Below are 16262 nucleotides of genomic sequence, written 5' to 3'. Positions count from 1 at the left end.
TTAAAGAAGAATACCAACCAAAAAATGTAGAAGGAATGGGAAAACCAAACAAAGCACTATTTTGCATTCACTCTTGTAGTAGATGATTTGAACAGGAATAATTAATAGATGCTAAAACCACACAGTATCAAGGTTTTATCCCCACACATTACAAAGGGGATAAAGATACTGAAACAGTGTAGAAATGTGATACCACCACCATAACCACCTGATCAAACAACCAATTATGTTAACCATCTACCACCAGGTGCCTCCCAACAGCACGCCCAAAGGGCACCGGATCTCCTGTGCAGAATTCCTGCCAAAGATCCTGAATCTGATCCCAAGCGGACAGGCAAGTTCAAACAAAGGAACATTCTACAAAACAAAAATATCATGTCCCTGCCCTGCCCCCCCTTCAAAAAAAAGTCTGCAAACTGTCCTAGAGAAAAGGGGGACTAAATAGATTTAAATAACTGAATGTAATGTATTTTCCTTGACTGGGTTCTGAATGGGAAAGAAAAGATATAAAATTCATTAATAGGTAAATAAGGAGATATGAATATATATAAATGTATATGTAGTATACAAATATAATATTATCAGTGTTTGAAGCAGGAAATGGCCACCCACTCCAGTATTCTTGCCTGGAGAATTTCATGGACAGAGGAGCCTGGCAGGCTACAGCCCATGGGGTCGCAAACAGTTGGACACGATTGAGCAACTAACATACACATATTGTCAGTGTTAAATAAACTGAAGTGCCAATTTTGTTATGGTGAAATTGGAGAATATCCATGTTCTTAGGCAATACATGTTCTTAGGCAAATACAAAAATATGTGTCATGGTGGTGGCGATTTAATCTCTCAGTTGTGCCTGATTTTTGTGACTCCAAGGACTGTAGCCTGCCAGGCTCCTCTGTCCATGAGATCTTCTAAGCAAGAAGACTAGAATGGGTTGCCAGTTCCTTCTCCAGGGGATCTTCCTGACCCAGGGATCAAACCCGCTTCTTCCACATTGCTGGTGGATTCTTTACTGCTGAGCAACCTGAGAAGCCCATGTGTCATAATGGCTGTTGCTCAAATGATTCAGCCACAAAGTGGCAAAATGTTAGTAACAGGTGAATATCCAGTACGGGTAAGTGTGTCCACTCTGTTGTTCTTATAGCCTCTGTAGATGTGAAAACTTATCAAGGTAGAAAGTTGAGAGGAGAAATCTAGGGAAAAAAGTTAACACAATGTTTTAGATGAAAATTCTAATATAAATACTGTAAATAAGCCTTAAGAACAGACTTATTTTAAGTAACATTCCTGTTATAAAGGAATAATAACTTTCCCTCTCTTTTTAAAAAATTAGGCCACACTGAAAGCTTCCCGTGTGTTCTTCTAACCTATAATTAAACTAGTGTTTTCTCTATAAAAGAAAACAACGTACAATAAGATTTAGACTAGGAATTAGCATTATAACGAAGTACATAAACTCAAGGTAAGTAATTACATTTCTGGTAACATTCTCCTCAAACTAAAATCATAGCTACTATGAACTAATTTTTAAAATTTGCAGTTGAACAAAATTGGAAAACTCTACTCAGAAACACTAATGATAATTTCCTTAATGTGTAACCTTTAAAAAAAAAAGTTTTTCCTCTTACTATAGAGAAAAAGAATTGTAGTGAATTATCATACTAGGTAAAACTACTTTAAAGGTTGTATATAAATCACTTTTGGAAAAGGGCATGGCAACCCACTCCAGTATTCTTGCCTAGAGAATCCCATGGACAGTAGAGCCTGGCAGGCTACAGTCCACGGGGTCACAAGAGTCAAACACAACTGAAGCAACTTAACATGCAGCACGCATAAATCACTTTTGGGACAAAATGCAATTCTTTGCAAAAAAACTGCAAGATTTTATGTAAAGCATTAAAAATCTAAAAATTCAATATGAAGTATTAACTGTTAAAATACAATTTAACATAGTCTGTAAAAATATACCTCTAAAAACTAGTATGGAACCATTCAAGATAACAGTTCAGGTAATAAATACACAGACACTATGAACTGAAAATCAATTCCCATCCCAAAGAGAAAGATTATTTTAAAAGCTCAAGTCATTTAATAATATTAAAATTAAGAGATTATATAATGAAAAGATAGCTAAAATTTTTAAATTAAACAGATTAGGTAAACATTTGTAATCAATGTCAAATATATTCTTCTTAGAGTTCATAAAGTAATCATTAAAAACCAAACAGGTAAATATCAATACAGACAATGCAAACAAAACTTTTAAAAGATAAACACATACAGAAATATATCAAGAAATAATCAACGAATATAAATCAATAAAAAATATCATTTTACTCTACTAGGTGGCAAAATTATAATTCCCAATAATGAATGCTAAAGTTATGGTGACAACACAATGCTCGTGCAGGCTTATAATTTTTAGAACACAAGGGATTATCCATTCTTTGTAATATTTGAACTCCTTTCACATGCTAGACACGGGATAAGCCAGAAAGCCACGATCCGAACCTCATACAATTTACAGCCTGTTGTGAAGAACAGATTTTTTAAAGATTTAAACAAAAAGCATGGTAACTGCTTAACTAGAAAACAACTGAGGTTGCTAAGAGGGCTTACTACACAAACATCTAACCTTAAGTCTGGAAGTGCTGGGGGAAATTACTACTAGTCATTTACTGGTTGCCAAGCACCTGGCTAAATAATGGGGCTTAAATAATGAGCAACACTTGGTGTCTGTCTACAAAGCCAGCACTTCTTGAAATGGGTAACAATTCACAACCACAGGAGATGCAGCAGGTACGGTACGTGACAGGATACAGAGAAGGAAGAAGAGGTGGGCAGGAAGTGAGATCACAGTGGCTGGATGAGAAATGATGGCATGGGAGTTCAGGCAGAGAAAGGAGGGGGCCGGCAAGAGCCCGGGCAAGAAAGGAGACGAGCAGGAATAGCCACTGTGGACTGACACACGCAGAGTCCACCGCGCGTGAAGATACAAAACCCAGACGAGGGGAGGCGTGATGAGCCAGAACGAATCGGCAGGTAAAAATCACCCCAGCGCAGCTGCAAACACGGCTCGGGAGCTCAGGAAAGAGCTCTGGACTGAAGAGACCAATTAAACAGGTGATCCCGTGACCATCCAGGGAGCAGGGAAAGAGCAGAGTCCTAAGGAGTCCAGAGGCAGAGAGAAACAAACCCTGGGACACTGGTCTCAAGAGCCAGAGATGGAGACAGCACTGAAAGGAAGACAGAGGAAGAGGTAACAAGGAAGCAGATTAGGCCTCGGAACAATTCCGACATCAGAGGTGACCTCGGGTCAGAAGCGGGTGCTGCTCACAGTTGAGGTGTGAAGGTGGCTTTTGTTTTTTAAGGAAGTAAAGCCAGAAGATACTCTTATAAATGCTTGCTGGTGAAGAGAAAAAATAAAGGAAGGAGGCTTGAAGGGAAAGGGCTGGAAGCAGGTGCTGTAGGGACTTCGCACTTGTTTCAAGGACAGAGGAGGGAGACGAGGTGTGAGCACTGGGGCACAGTCAGCCAGCAAACACTCAGATGCAGATACAAATTACCAAAAGCACATGCAGGAAATGGACAAAACACGTGGCGATTTGGGCTTTTTTATGTTACTTCTGGCAGTCCATGGGATCCCAAAAAGTCAGACAGGACGGAGCCACTGAACTGATGTTACTTTATGATCATAGCATAATAAATCAATTGGGAGGAATTAACCCTCCAGAGAAGATCAAAATATACAAATTCAAACTGGGAACTCTGAGACAAGTCTGAGGAGGAGAAAACGGTGCTAGCTGAGGGCCCACTGCTGCCAGACAAGACGGGAGTCCTAATGTTGGCAGAGGGAATTTCCAAGATGCTTTCCTAGGTGAGTGGAGAAGCTCTAGAGTCAGGCCAAAATGCGGTGTTAATTAAATACTGAAATGGAGCATGAGAATGACACAGCAGCTGTACAGCACTTTGGCTTGTCTGCCAGTGTGAACAGGCCAAGTAAATACGGGATTCCCAAGTTTACAGCAAGAAACTGCGTGTGCTGGACTGCAGCATGCAGGCCTGCAAGCCTGTACTTGCTCAGTTCCAAGACAGGAGGGGGAGGCTGGAGTCACGCGACAGGGACACCAGTGGCTTAATGGACAAGGGGAGTTTACATGTAGGAGGCAAGGCCCTGCAGCAACACCCCACCGTGTGCAGAGGACAGGGCAGCAGTGTCTGCTTCTGGGGAAGGAAAGATGACCAGTTATTGAGCTTCTGGGGAAGGAAAGATTACCAGTTATCGAGAACTGACCTCAGGTTGGCTCACTGGTTACCAGGGAAACCAGCAGAGGGGTAGGCCTCTTACCATCCCTTTGATAAGCTATCATAGAGATGTTCTGATTTAAGTGTTAGAACACTCACTAGTCCGTTTAGGGGCAATTACGCAGGAAGGTCAGTCATATGAGTAGGGTGAATGTGAAGTAGGCACCGGTGGAGAGGGAATGTACAGAGAGCAAGAGAACAAGCCATCTTGGGTGGCCTGATCATACACTAAGTTTAAGAGATTTTACATAATGATATGATACATGTTAACAGTATGTTACAGTAATATGTACATATACATATATGTACACATACAGTAATATGCATACATACATCTAAAACGGTTTCAGAATTACACTTTGGATGTGTAACTTTTAAAATCTCCAATTTAGGATGGTAAAAAGCACAAGGTTTGCAATATCATGTATCCATCCACACGGAATTCCTTCCAGGGAATACATGGGAGTGTTGGGAAAATAATGAGTTGGAGAGGCTCAAACAAAAGGAATATTGAGCAGAGCTCCAGGATTCAGATTAGGTCAGCTTCTCTAGGCTGCTCCTGCAGTAAAGGAGTAGAAAGATTATTACTCATTCCAGAACTTACAAAAGGGTCTGGGTTGTATAAATCGGAGAATACAGGGGCTTTCAAGCTTACCCAGCTTCCAGAGTGAATAGATTTATGTCACAAGACCAGAGATAACAAGTGAAGCTTGTCAATACTCTATTCATTAGCCAACTCTTTAAAGAAGGAAAAATATGGAGCTCCTACTCTCCAAAATTATGAACAAGCTGAATGGTAAGATTATCTTAAAAACTTAGTTTTATTTAAAAGTTTACATAATCTGGCTTGACTGACTCGTATTAGAATTTCATTCATCCAATCTTTTCCATAGCAACCAGATTAAAATATCTGATTTCAACGATTTCTTCCCAGTTGTTTGTGGGCTGCATAATATATCTGGACTATAAGAATTTAAAAATATACACTACTAGTATTGATTAAGAATGCAGTTCTTCCCACCTGGAATATGTCACCTCCTGTCCTTAAGCCTGGCTAATTTCCTGTTCATGTAGTCAACCCCTCCAAAAAGCCTTCCTTGATGCCTTAAGATAATTCCATCTGATGATCACCTGCTTCTCCCATCATCTTGGCTATAACTTGTCACCCTCTACTATAATCTCAGATCTGAAGCTTCCATCAGAATGTAAGCTCCAGAAGGACAGGGCCGTGTTAACCAGACTCAGTCTGATTCTTACCATCTAGCACTGTGCCCGGCAAATGGAATGAGTAGAATTAAAATTCAAATGAATCACAAAAAAAGGTTACTCTTGGGGAGGGCATTCCCCTGCCGCTATCTCAGAGTCTGATATTCCATTTCTACCAACACTTGTTTCCCTCACTGAGGGTTAGAAGCAGGAGGTACCAGAGTCAGCCAACCCTGTGCCTTCATTATCCTGATAAGTTAACAAAGCCACACTCTTCAAAAACTTTTTTAAAAAGGGTCAATAAACATTGTCACATCATTTGCTTCTTCATTATACATTTGTCTTTTCCCTCCCATTCCCAAATATTCAATCCCTCTGCTAATGACCAACTTAACCCTGCCCCAGTTGTCTCCATCTACCTACAAATGTTTTTTTAGTACACCAGCTTTAAATTAGATAAATGCCATATGCCTGCAAATGTCAGTGGAAGTCTATAGTCAATATCTGTTTATCATTTTATCACCTATTACCTAAAATTAGACCATAAATTGTTCTATGAACAATGGTTTATCTTAATAACATCTAAAAAATTTTAGAGCATTTCACACAAAGTATGGATTTAAAAATTAGTCGTAACTACTTCAAAGTGGGAAAAAAAAGAAAACCTAATCAGAAAATGAATTACTTACTTTTATGATAATGTTAGAAGACAAGAAAAGAAACCTTTTTCTGACCTGTTACAGTTAAAAATGTATTATCTACTATCTGATCTTACCTACACTGATCTACCAATTAAATATTAAGTGCCTACCTAAAGGCCGCTTCCCAAAAGCAGTTCATTCCACAAACATCAGAGGGCAGCATCCAATAGGGATTCCAGTAACACAGAGAGAACTCTTTACACCTAACAGAGTGAGACAGAAACCTATGTGAGTATTCAGGCTTAAAACTAACAAGAAATTTACTCAATAACATAAAAACGTACTGTTCTATTTTACAGCAACAAAACTGCAAATCCAACCTGCTATGGTAATGAGGATTTCTGGAAATTGATTTCTCCCTTAGGGTACCACTATTTTAAACAGAACTGTGAAACTTTTAGGCAGAAAATACTACAGACTGGAAAAGTTTTTTAGTCATGAATTCTCTAATATAGTAAGATCTCCTTCTCAGATGACACAGAAAATACTGGAATACTTCTAAAATTTTCCTTCATGAACTGCACACATCCCCCCTAGAAAAAAAGAAATCTATTTCAGCCAAACAAAACATCTGCTTATCCTGGGGCAAAATTTAAGCCACAAATGCTGGTCAAAAGGAAAAAGATCTTTAAACGCTTTTAAATTAATCTTGAATCCAAGTTACACATATGATGTTTTAAGTGGGAAATAAGAAATCATGCTGATATTCACAGTTCTGTTTCACTTTTCTACATTTATCTCAGCTTCACTGTATTTCACAAGCTAAACGGGAGGATCAAATTTCTTCTTAGACTGCAGGTTGGAGCTAAAAAAAAAAAGAAACCACACACAACAGCAGCTACTTAACAATACAAAATGTATGTATTTTCATTGTTATTTCTTCTCAAAACAATAGTCTAGCTGGTAATTCAGGACAGTGGAAGCCCGAGTTTACTAAAGTAAGCAAGTCTGAAGCCAGAGTCACTAAACCATGTCCCATCATCATGAATTCAATTGACTGTTCTTACAGTGAAAGGTCTATGAAATGTCATATTTGCAAGATCTCTGAGTCCACCTGTCACAAATGCCAACAGGTTAAGACAGGGGAGTTTCAGATCCAGGACACACAGTGAAGTCACCAGAGACCCCTACACCAGACCTGTTAAATCAGAAACTGTGAAAACAGGGCCAGGCACTGCTGCTGCTGCTAAGTCGCGTCAGTCATGTCCGACTCTGTGCGACCCCATAGACCGCAGCCCACTAGGCTCCTCTGTCCCTGGGATTCTCCAGGCAAGAACACCGGAGTGGGTTGCCATTTCCTTCTCCAATGCATGAAAGTGGAAAGTGAAATCGAAGTCGCTCAGTCGTGTCCGACTCTTAGCGACCCCATGGACTGCATGCAGCCCACCAGGCTCCTCCGCCCATGGGATTTTCCAGGCAAGAGCACTGGAGTAGAGTGCCAGTGCCTTCTCTGGGGCCAGGCACTAGTAGTTTTTTTTTTTTAAAAACTAGTAGTTTTTAAAACCCTGCCTAAGTAATTCTGTATACTACTGCACAAGGAACTAGATCAGAATTTTAAATCAATGGGAAAAACTGACATTGTAATGTGGTTTTTCTTGAAAGGGACGGCATTCTCAAGCACAGCATAAAACGTTAACATATCTTAATTTAAATGGTTAATAAATAAGAAAAAGAAAACATGTACAGACCAGTAAAATGTACAACTTGATAAGGAAATTTATGTTTGTCCCCTTCCAGGTGTGGTCACCTACTTTTTAACTTTTGCATTTCCTTAGGCTCAGTGGAAGTGGCAACTACGAAGTTTTTTTTCCAGACTCAAGAGCTTTCACATCCATTTCAGCCTCACAACGAACTGTTCAAATAGGTATCCCTATCTTTCAGATACAGATTATCAAACCTTTCTTTCAAGCCCACAATTTATTTATAATCAACACCTTTATTTAAGGAAGGAAGCTAGTTATTCCGTCTCCTGTCAAATCTTCCAACAGTAGAAAATGAAAATGAAGTCTCAAGAAAATGACTAAGTAAATTTTTCTGTAAAAATGATTATCTGAAATTATGTATTAACACCATTTTCTGCCTTAACTTGCATTATTCAATCCCTTAGCCCTAAGGAATCACACATTTATTTTCTGTCTCCATAGATAAATGGAATCATTAGTATGTGGCCTTTTGAATCTGACTATTTTTTCGCTTAGCTTATTTTCAAGGTTCACCCACTGTAGCACTTATCAGCACATTTCATTCCTTTTAATGGCCAAATAATATTCCCTTTTATAAATAAATGTATATACCACATTTTCTTATCCATTCTTGAATTAGTGAATATTTGGGTCATTGATAGTTTTGGCTATTATAAATAATGCTTTTATGAAGATTCATGTACAATTTTAAAGTGAACATATGTTTGCAGTTCTCTTGAGTGTGAGTACGTATCCCTACAAGAGGAATTGCTGGATCGTGTAACCACTGTAAACTGATTAATGCAGATAAAACTACAGGGGAAAAAAATGTCAAGTTTTACCTAAGTTTCTTGACCATAAATAACTCAATGTCAGAAAACACAGTTTATAGGAAGAATGTTTTGTTTCTTTCTTTAATGAAAATATAAAACATATCCATTAGTGATTATACATTTTCCTTATTTAAAAAAAAAACACACACACACACATAAAACACTGAGGTGCTGCTGGCAAGAGGAGACATAATTTACTTAAGTTTTCTATCTCCCAAGCTTACATTCTCTCACTTATGAAAACTTGGTTTTAAAGACTGAAAAAGTAGAAACTCATACTGAGAACTCATTACATACCAGTAACCCTCACTACAAACAATAAATTAGGAAAAGCAACTAAACTAGCGATGATAGTACTTGCACTTTCAGGCCAGAAAAAAAAAAATCTTAAAAATGTTGGAGAAGTAAAGGTACTTATCCAAGTTCTAGTTATTAGTTCCTTTTGCTTTTATTCCTTAAGACTACTGAAAAATGGAACATTAGATATACAAAATTCAAAAAGATAACTTCAATATATTTAATGGAATAAAACTGTAGCTGAGCCAAATAGGTATGTCTTCAGTAAGTAATGATATCCAGAATCAGTAAAGTTCATAAATGCAAAGTTTTTCCACCGTGGATCAGACAGAAATAAAACTTTACTAAGGCTCATCCTCCTACTTCATAGGCTTAATGTTTCTAACTAGGTGGCTTGTCTAGACGCAAACTGATCAAGGGATAGCACGGGACTCTCATGATAAAACAGTCTGTATCCTGACTGTGGGGGTGGTGACATGAACTTTACCTATTGATAAAACATCATACAACTACACACACACACGTGTATGTAAAACTGGTGATGTCTGGAGATGGTGTATGGGTTGTACAATGTCAATGTCTAGGGTTCCAGTACTCCACTACGTTCATACACATATATTCCAGATATAGAGGTATTATACCAAGCTCACGTAAGATGTCACTACTGGGGAAAAACTGAGTGAAGATTAAATGGGATGTCCACAAAGTTTCCTGTAAATTTACATTTACTTCAAAAGTTTAAAAAAACAAACAGGTCACAAATTTCAGTACTTGAAAAATGTTTTAAAAACTGAGGCATCACCCTCTGGAGATAAACAGAGCATTAAACAGTAATAACTCTCTCCACGATAACAGTTTTCAAACTTCAAATTTACTTAAATCCAATAGTGGAAGGTCACTTATACTTTTAAATTCAACTGGAAAAGGTATTTTTCATTTCAAAACATCCATGATAACCATGAGGCTTTAGTGAAAACCATACATACTGAGGAGAGTCGGGGATATGTCTAGGCATATCCAGCATAACAATGTCTCAATGAGGTGCCTCACCAATGATGCACCTTAAGGCATGAACGGATACCTTCACTGTGACTGCGAGAGAAACGAAGATGCTCACAGCCACGTAAGGAGACCATTCCCATGGTTCTGACCACTACTATTTAAAGATCAGTACCTGCACAGCTCATTTTTACCTAAAAATTGTCTTCAGACAAGTTAGATTAGTTTCTAGCTCTAATCAGTTTTCTTCTTCTTAAATATCTAGTTTCAGGAATAGTCAGGAAGTGAGAAAGAATTGTCTACATATAAATGGCAATGAACAGTTATTTCAAAAAATAGGTTAGCATCACACTGTACAACCTATCCTCTATCCAAAAAAAAAAAAACTGAATTAAAGATTTAAATGTAAAGAAAAAGGGGCGGTGGGGGGGGGGGGGGAAATCCCACTGATAGAAAGTTTTTCTACACAACAACAGTAAAAAGAAAAGGAAAACCTGCCAATCTGAATACAGTAAAATTTTGAACTTCACGTAGTATACACTCCAAAAACAAATTTAAGTCAACATGTTTGGGGGAAGTATTTCCAACAGATATGACACATAGATAATAATCTTAAGGTTTTAAAATAGGATTTCTAAATCAAAAGTACACATTTTTTCACTTGCCTAATCATTTTCGCTTTTCAAAATCACAGAATAACTAATTACTAGTTAAGTTTGTGCTAAGCACTTTACAAATACATGAAATGTAATCTTCAATGAAATGAAATACAAGGTGCAAAGTTACTGGTTTTTATATAAGATGTCGCTGCATTAACAAAGCAGAGATTAAAGTGGCTTTAGTAAATAATTCAGCCTTCTTCACTGTTCACTGTTTAACTCCTCTCCTCTTCAAAAATAAGCACAAGGAAGAGGGAAGAAAATTCTCCCCCAGAAAACAACAGTGCAAAAATAGTGGTCAAATGATTCCCAGTTAAATCAATGGTTTAATCAATCTTTGGTTTTATAACAATAACCTGGAGCACATATCTAAAATATATATTCCCAGGCCCCACTGCCTGGCACTCTGGTTTAGTAGGTCTGGACTGGGGCCTCAATTTTCCTCAAAGGTCAGAAATCAAGAAAAAAAAAAAATCACTTAAAATTTAAATGATCAAAACCATCACTGAATTAGCTCTAATTTTACTGTGCTAGGCACCACCAAGTAATCTACACATGCTATTTTATTTCGGTTCCCACCAAAAAACCCAGTTATCATAGATACTCTTACCTCTTTGTAACTGATGAGGAAATGTGTTCAAGGTTAACAGAGTCAATAAGGGGCAAAGCTGAAGCCTGTTTCCAAAGCCCTGACTCTTGGCACCCTACATTTTCAGTATATCCTACTGGTGTTCCTGGGACCCAGCAGAAACCATAACTTGATGGCCTGACCAGATCTGCAAAGGAAAGTAAGGTGCCTACCTCTCAAGGTAACAGTCATTCACACTAAGGGTAGGACAGTCCAGAAAAGGCATCACTTGAAGTGCTTAGTAGTTTCTTGGTTCGCCACTACCAGGATTCATCAGTGAAAGGTGAGAAATTACTCATCCTGAGAATGTAGTTACAAAATGGTTTAATTCCTTCTGGAGAATTACTGACACCTGGTAATATTAAGTGCTGTAGATCGAATACCTGTAACACAGTCTGTCCATAGTTAGCAGCTTCAGAGTCTCTCACTTCCCTCCACTGAGGCAGCACTCCTCTCCTACACCGGTCATGTGATTCTGTCTGCAGTAGAGATGTGCAAGGGATATAGCCCACGAAATCAGAGGTCCCCATTCCAGTCAACAACAGCTGGCCCACGATGGGCATGTGATGCAAAGCAAGTCCAAAGAGAGTCTTTTTCTAGAATTTTTACTTGAGATTAGAGATGAAACACTGTAAGAAGTGGAAAGATGCATGAACAAAGCCTGTATACAGCAGAAGAGAAAGAGTCCTCAGCCCTTGAGGTTCCTATGGCTGAGCAAGCATTTCTCCTGTTCCTTCTAACAACCCATATAAGTCTATATGTAATACTATATATAGAGAGACAGAGAGACTCATATATATATATATATAGTCTATTATTACATAGTCTATAGTCTATATATAATACTATATTAAGTCAGTTTTAATGGGTTCTGATGACTGACAACTAAGAATTCTGATTGTGTGTGTGCTGTGTGCTTAGTCATTCAGTCAAGTCCGACTCTTGAAACCCCATAGACTGTAGCCTGCCAGGCTCCTCTGTCCACGGGATTCTCCAGGCAAGAATACCGGAGTGGGTTGCCATTTCCTTCTCCAGGGTATCGTCCTGACCCAGGAATCGAACTCAGGTCTCCTGCATTGCAGGCGGATTCTTTACCGACTTGAGCTATTAAAGTAAATATAAACTATATTTTACAGGTGAGAAAAGTAAAGCAGAAAGGTGGTCAACGTTTCATAGCAATCAGAGCCAGAAAGACAGCACAGGTTTGTCTGACACTAAGATCTACCCATTTTCTAAATACCAAAACAATGGATTCAAACAAAATGACTAATTAATAATAAATTTCACTGAAAAACTGTTTCCATCATTTTCGACTTTTTACTTTGAGAATGTGAAAGGACGTTTACAAGTATTTTGTTATCATGGAATACTGTGCAATGAATATTTTCTATTAAGATTTGACCAGTGGAACCTATTAGATACAACTGTAATCCCTTGTGTTAAATGAGAGAGAGAAATAGTAGTTTTAATCTTTGAGCTAAGACTGCTTCAAAAAAAAGTAAGAATGTAATTGATAAGTCCTACCAAGGAAAAAACAGACGTTGCTTGCCTCATAGCCCCATTTTTCACTGATTAAACACTATCTAGACTAGCGTCTTTTCACAGCAGCTTTACAGGAGTACTGGCAGAGCAAGCAGAAGATACACAGTTCCTAATTCTGGTCCACTACTGATGCTCCCTGCATCTTGGCTAAACAATTTATACACTGGAAGCAGGTTAATGCCTACTCCATATCCCATGATAGCCAAAAAAAACTGAACTCTGTGAGAAGTCTAAAAAGATGTTACAAATGATAATATCTAAAATGAAAAGAGCCTGGTATCTTTTAGGAATTCTCTTGACCGTAATCAAATCATGCGATCCAAGCAATCCAGCTTTTCCACGTTGTTCCTCTTCTCAACCTTCTTATGCATGCACACACGGTGAAATGTTATTTCACAACATTTTAGCAAAGAATGATACACCTTCAGTTTTAACTCAAATATATGCCTCATTTAAAATGAGGAGTTATGCTGCTCAGAGGACTTATAATACAAAGCTTTTAGTTGGTTCTGACACATCAAACTTCAGATTTCAGTAACGGCTCTATAAAATATCTTTTAAAACTGAGGCGCTTATTTTCTGAATTTCAAATAACGTAATTCTGTTAAAATTAGCTAGCCAAGCAAATACAGTTTATAAAAATTTGTCACCAAATATTTAAGTATCTCAGACAAGGCACTAAAAATGCATGTTACTCTATCAAATTGAAATGCTAGTATCATAGTTCAATTTCATTTTGACAAAAATGTTTCTTCAACTCTACCCAATACAAAAACAGTTTCCTTCCCTTAACTTTAAATGCTTCACAGGAACAACACAGACTTCGATCAGCTTTTCATGAGCTCGTCCAGATCTATCTGTCCTCTCCCAGGACAGATAAAGGCAGTGACAAACCTGGCTCTGGAAAGTAGTTCTGCTTTTATGAACAGAGCCCTTGTAATCAAGTCAGAGGGTGAAAAAACACGACAGTCCGGCTTTTCCGTGCTGCTCCTCTGCCCAAACGTTCCTTTGCATTTTAGGAATGGCCATCAACTTTGAGAAGAACCTTCAACAGTCTACAGCTGACCTGCGCTCCCTCCTCCTACCAATCCGATATTTTATCCGATCAAAGCAGCCTTTGCCTCTTACTAAAAGAGTACTCGGAGCAAGAGAGTTGCCCACAAATGGAGGAGCCTCTTTTTCAAGGAAGTGGGAGCGCTCAGATTTTAAGCATTCGTAATGCGTTGCATTCTTTCTTCCATTTAAATCTCATACTGATTCCAACTCTGACAGTGATTTGTGTTAATCCACTTAAGTCACTGTGCTTTTTAAATTCCCATTTTTAAAGAAAGACACCTCTATCCCAACTCACAAAAGACGTATGTTAAGTATCCCTTATTTTTCTTAACTTGCTCTAAGTTTCACAATAGACCGATTGTTTCCTAAAGAAAAATTCACAATCAGCAGAAAATGCTCTCTCCAGATTTAACTGATCGGCTAATAATGAAAATTTTAAGCGTTAACAGGAAATTTAGACGCCTCATTTACGAGGGAGGCGGAAAGCTGAACCAGGGCGCCAGGCGGCTGTTTAAATATCTCAACTGGAACGCCATGGAAACAAGAGGGAATTCCCACTAGTCAGCAAGAAGGTTTTGTAAGACCCCCTTATTTTCGACAAATCCTAAGAAAGAAAGAAAAGGAAGACGCCAACTGTCAAGTAAGAGTTGAAAATTAATTTCTAACTGCTCTGAATTGTGCCTAAGGAACAGGTCAGAAGACAAACGCAAAACGCGTGGTGTGCTCTCGGGCTAGAGCAGCACGGAGCTCACCCCTGGGGTGAAGGGAAGGAGGGAAACGAGCAAAGAAGGTCAGAGTCGGCTGCAAAGGAGCGGGAGACGCGGGCCCGGCGGCGAGAGGCGCTAGGCGGACTCGCGGGCAGCCCGGGCCAGGCCGAGTACCGAGCCCCGTGCCGCAGCACCCCCGGCCCCCCAAGAGGGAACCGCCCGTACCTGTCCGACCGGCCGTGATGCGCCGCAGGGCCCGCGCTGCCCACCCCTCTCCCGGCTCCGCGTCCATCGCCCCCAAGCCAGGAAGCCGCTGCGGCCTGCGGCTTCCCGCCAACGCCGCCCGCTCCTTCCTCCAGGGACACGGCGAGCTGGCTGAAGGCATAGAGAAGCGAGCAGAAGCCGCAGGCCAGGCACAGCACCACGACGCGCAGGTAGCGCCGCATCGCGCTGGCCCAGCGCTGCTGCCGCCGCCACCGTCGCCGCGCCCGCCCGGGCGAACTGGAACCGAGGGAGCGGCACCGCGCAGCCGCGAGCGCAACAAGTTCCTCCTCCGCCACGGCCTCGCACCCGCCCCACTCCGCTCCCTGCCCACCACCTTCACCAGCGCGCCGACACCCCGCCCCGGCGCCCTGACCCCGCCTCCGCCGCGGGCCCCTCCCGGAGGGCTGGCGGCCCGACGCGCCGGCGCACTGAGCGCGAGGGCGGGGCGCGCCTGGTGGGCTGGGGTGTCCTGGAGCTCTGGGAACTGGGGACTGCCGGGCGAGCGACTCCCAAGCCCTGCAACTCCCAACTGCGCTGCAGAAGTGTAGCGAAATGAGCGGGGCGTTGGAGGCAACTGACCCAATTTCAAATTATGGTTCTGCCACACAGTAGTTTGGGACGCTGAGCGACCTAAATTCTCTGAGCGGGTTTCTTCGTTTCTAAAATGGAGATGATATCCTCATCATAGGATGGTTGTAAAGATTAAATTGCTTAACGCACAAAAAACGGCTTGTATTGAGAAGGCACTTGATTAAGCCGCTTTTCCGCTCCAACCTCATCCAGCAGCGACTTCCCTAGCCTCCAGTATCCTGTAATAGAGTTGGTTCGAGCCGTTCTCACGCAGAAATCGAGTGCAGATGCCTAATGCTGTTGAGGATGCATATTCCGCCTCCCATCGAGGTTTTAAGTTCCTGTAAGACTAAGGTCCAAGCTTTTACTCCTTTATGAACCAGCTCACCACTCACCATTTGCAATAATATCCCCCTAAAGAGAGCTTTCCAGTCCTTCTCCCTCTTCTTCAGCCCTATTTTCACGCCATTCATCTATTGAACATTTATAGCTGATCACTATGTGCCAAGCACTGTGAGTATCTTGGAGCACAAAAACCCCTAGTTGGGGCATGGGGGTGGGACAGTGAATATTTGTAAGTGCAATACAACCATACAGACGTTAGGATAGAAGCCTGTAAAGGTGTGGGTACACACAGAAAGGAGCACCAGTTCTACCTGCGGGCATGGTCAGGAGATACTTAATAATGTCAAATGAAACAGAGACCAGACTTGCAAATTCCTTGACCAGACAAAACCGGGTCATACAAGCAAAGGTTAATTTAGCATATTTTGCAGGATAAGAGTTTAACTTGATCTGCGTCACTTCTTG

At 40.4% G+C, this 16262-nt stretch overlaps 1 protein-coding gene and 1 long non-coding RNA gene across 3 annotated transcripts in view; one reads left to right on the top strand and one right to left on the bottom strand.

Moving 5' to 3' along the window:
• Positions 1-15121, bottom strand: part of GXYLT1 (glucoside xylosyltransferase 1) — a 51740-nt gene extending 36619 nt beyond the window's left edge. The window contains exons 1-2 of one of the 2 annotated variants that reach the window (NM_001193167.1): positions 14844-15064; positions 6326-6418 (exon numbers count right to left, since the gene is read on the bottom strand). In NM_001193167.1, the coding sequence (NP_001180096.1) occupies positions 6326-6418; positions 14844-15064 (314 nt within the window). Of the gene's footprint in view, positions 1-6325; positions 6419-14843 lie in introns of both variants that reach the window. The other variant, XM_005206430.5, reaches the window with a different exon arrangement.
• On the top strand, positions 1062-8513 carry LOC132345275 (uncharacterized). Its single transcript, XR_009494502.1, has 3 exons — positions 1062-1117; positions 6959-7072; positions 7991-8513. It is a non-coding gene; the product is annotated as an uncharacterized lncRNA (long non-coding RNA).
• Positions 15122-16262: the final 1141 nt, after the last annotated feature.

Source organism: Bos taurus, chromosome 5 (assembly GCF_002263795.3).
Source record: "Bos taurus isolate L1 Dominette 01449 registration number 42190680 breed Hereford chromosome 5, ARS-UCD2.0, whole genome shotgun sequence".
In the NCBI taxonomy this organism is placed as follows: domain Eukaryota; kingdom Metazoa; phylum Chordata; class Mammalia; order Artiodactyla; family Bovidae; genus Bos; species Bos taurus.
This window is presented reverse-complemented; position numbering and strand designations above follow the sequence as displayed.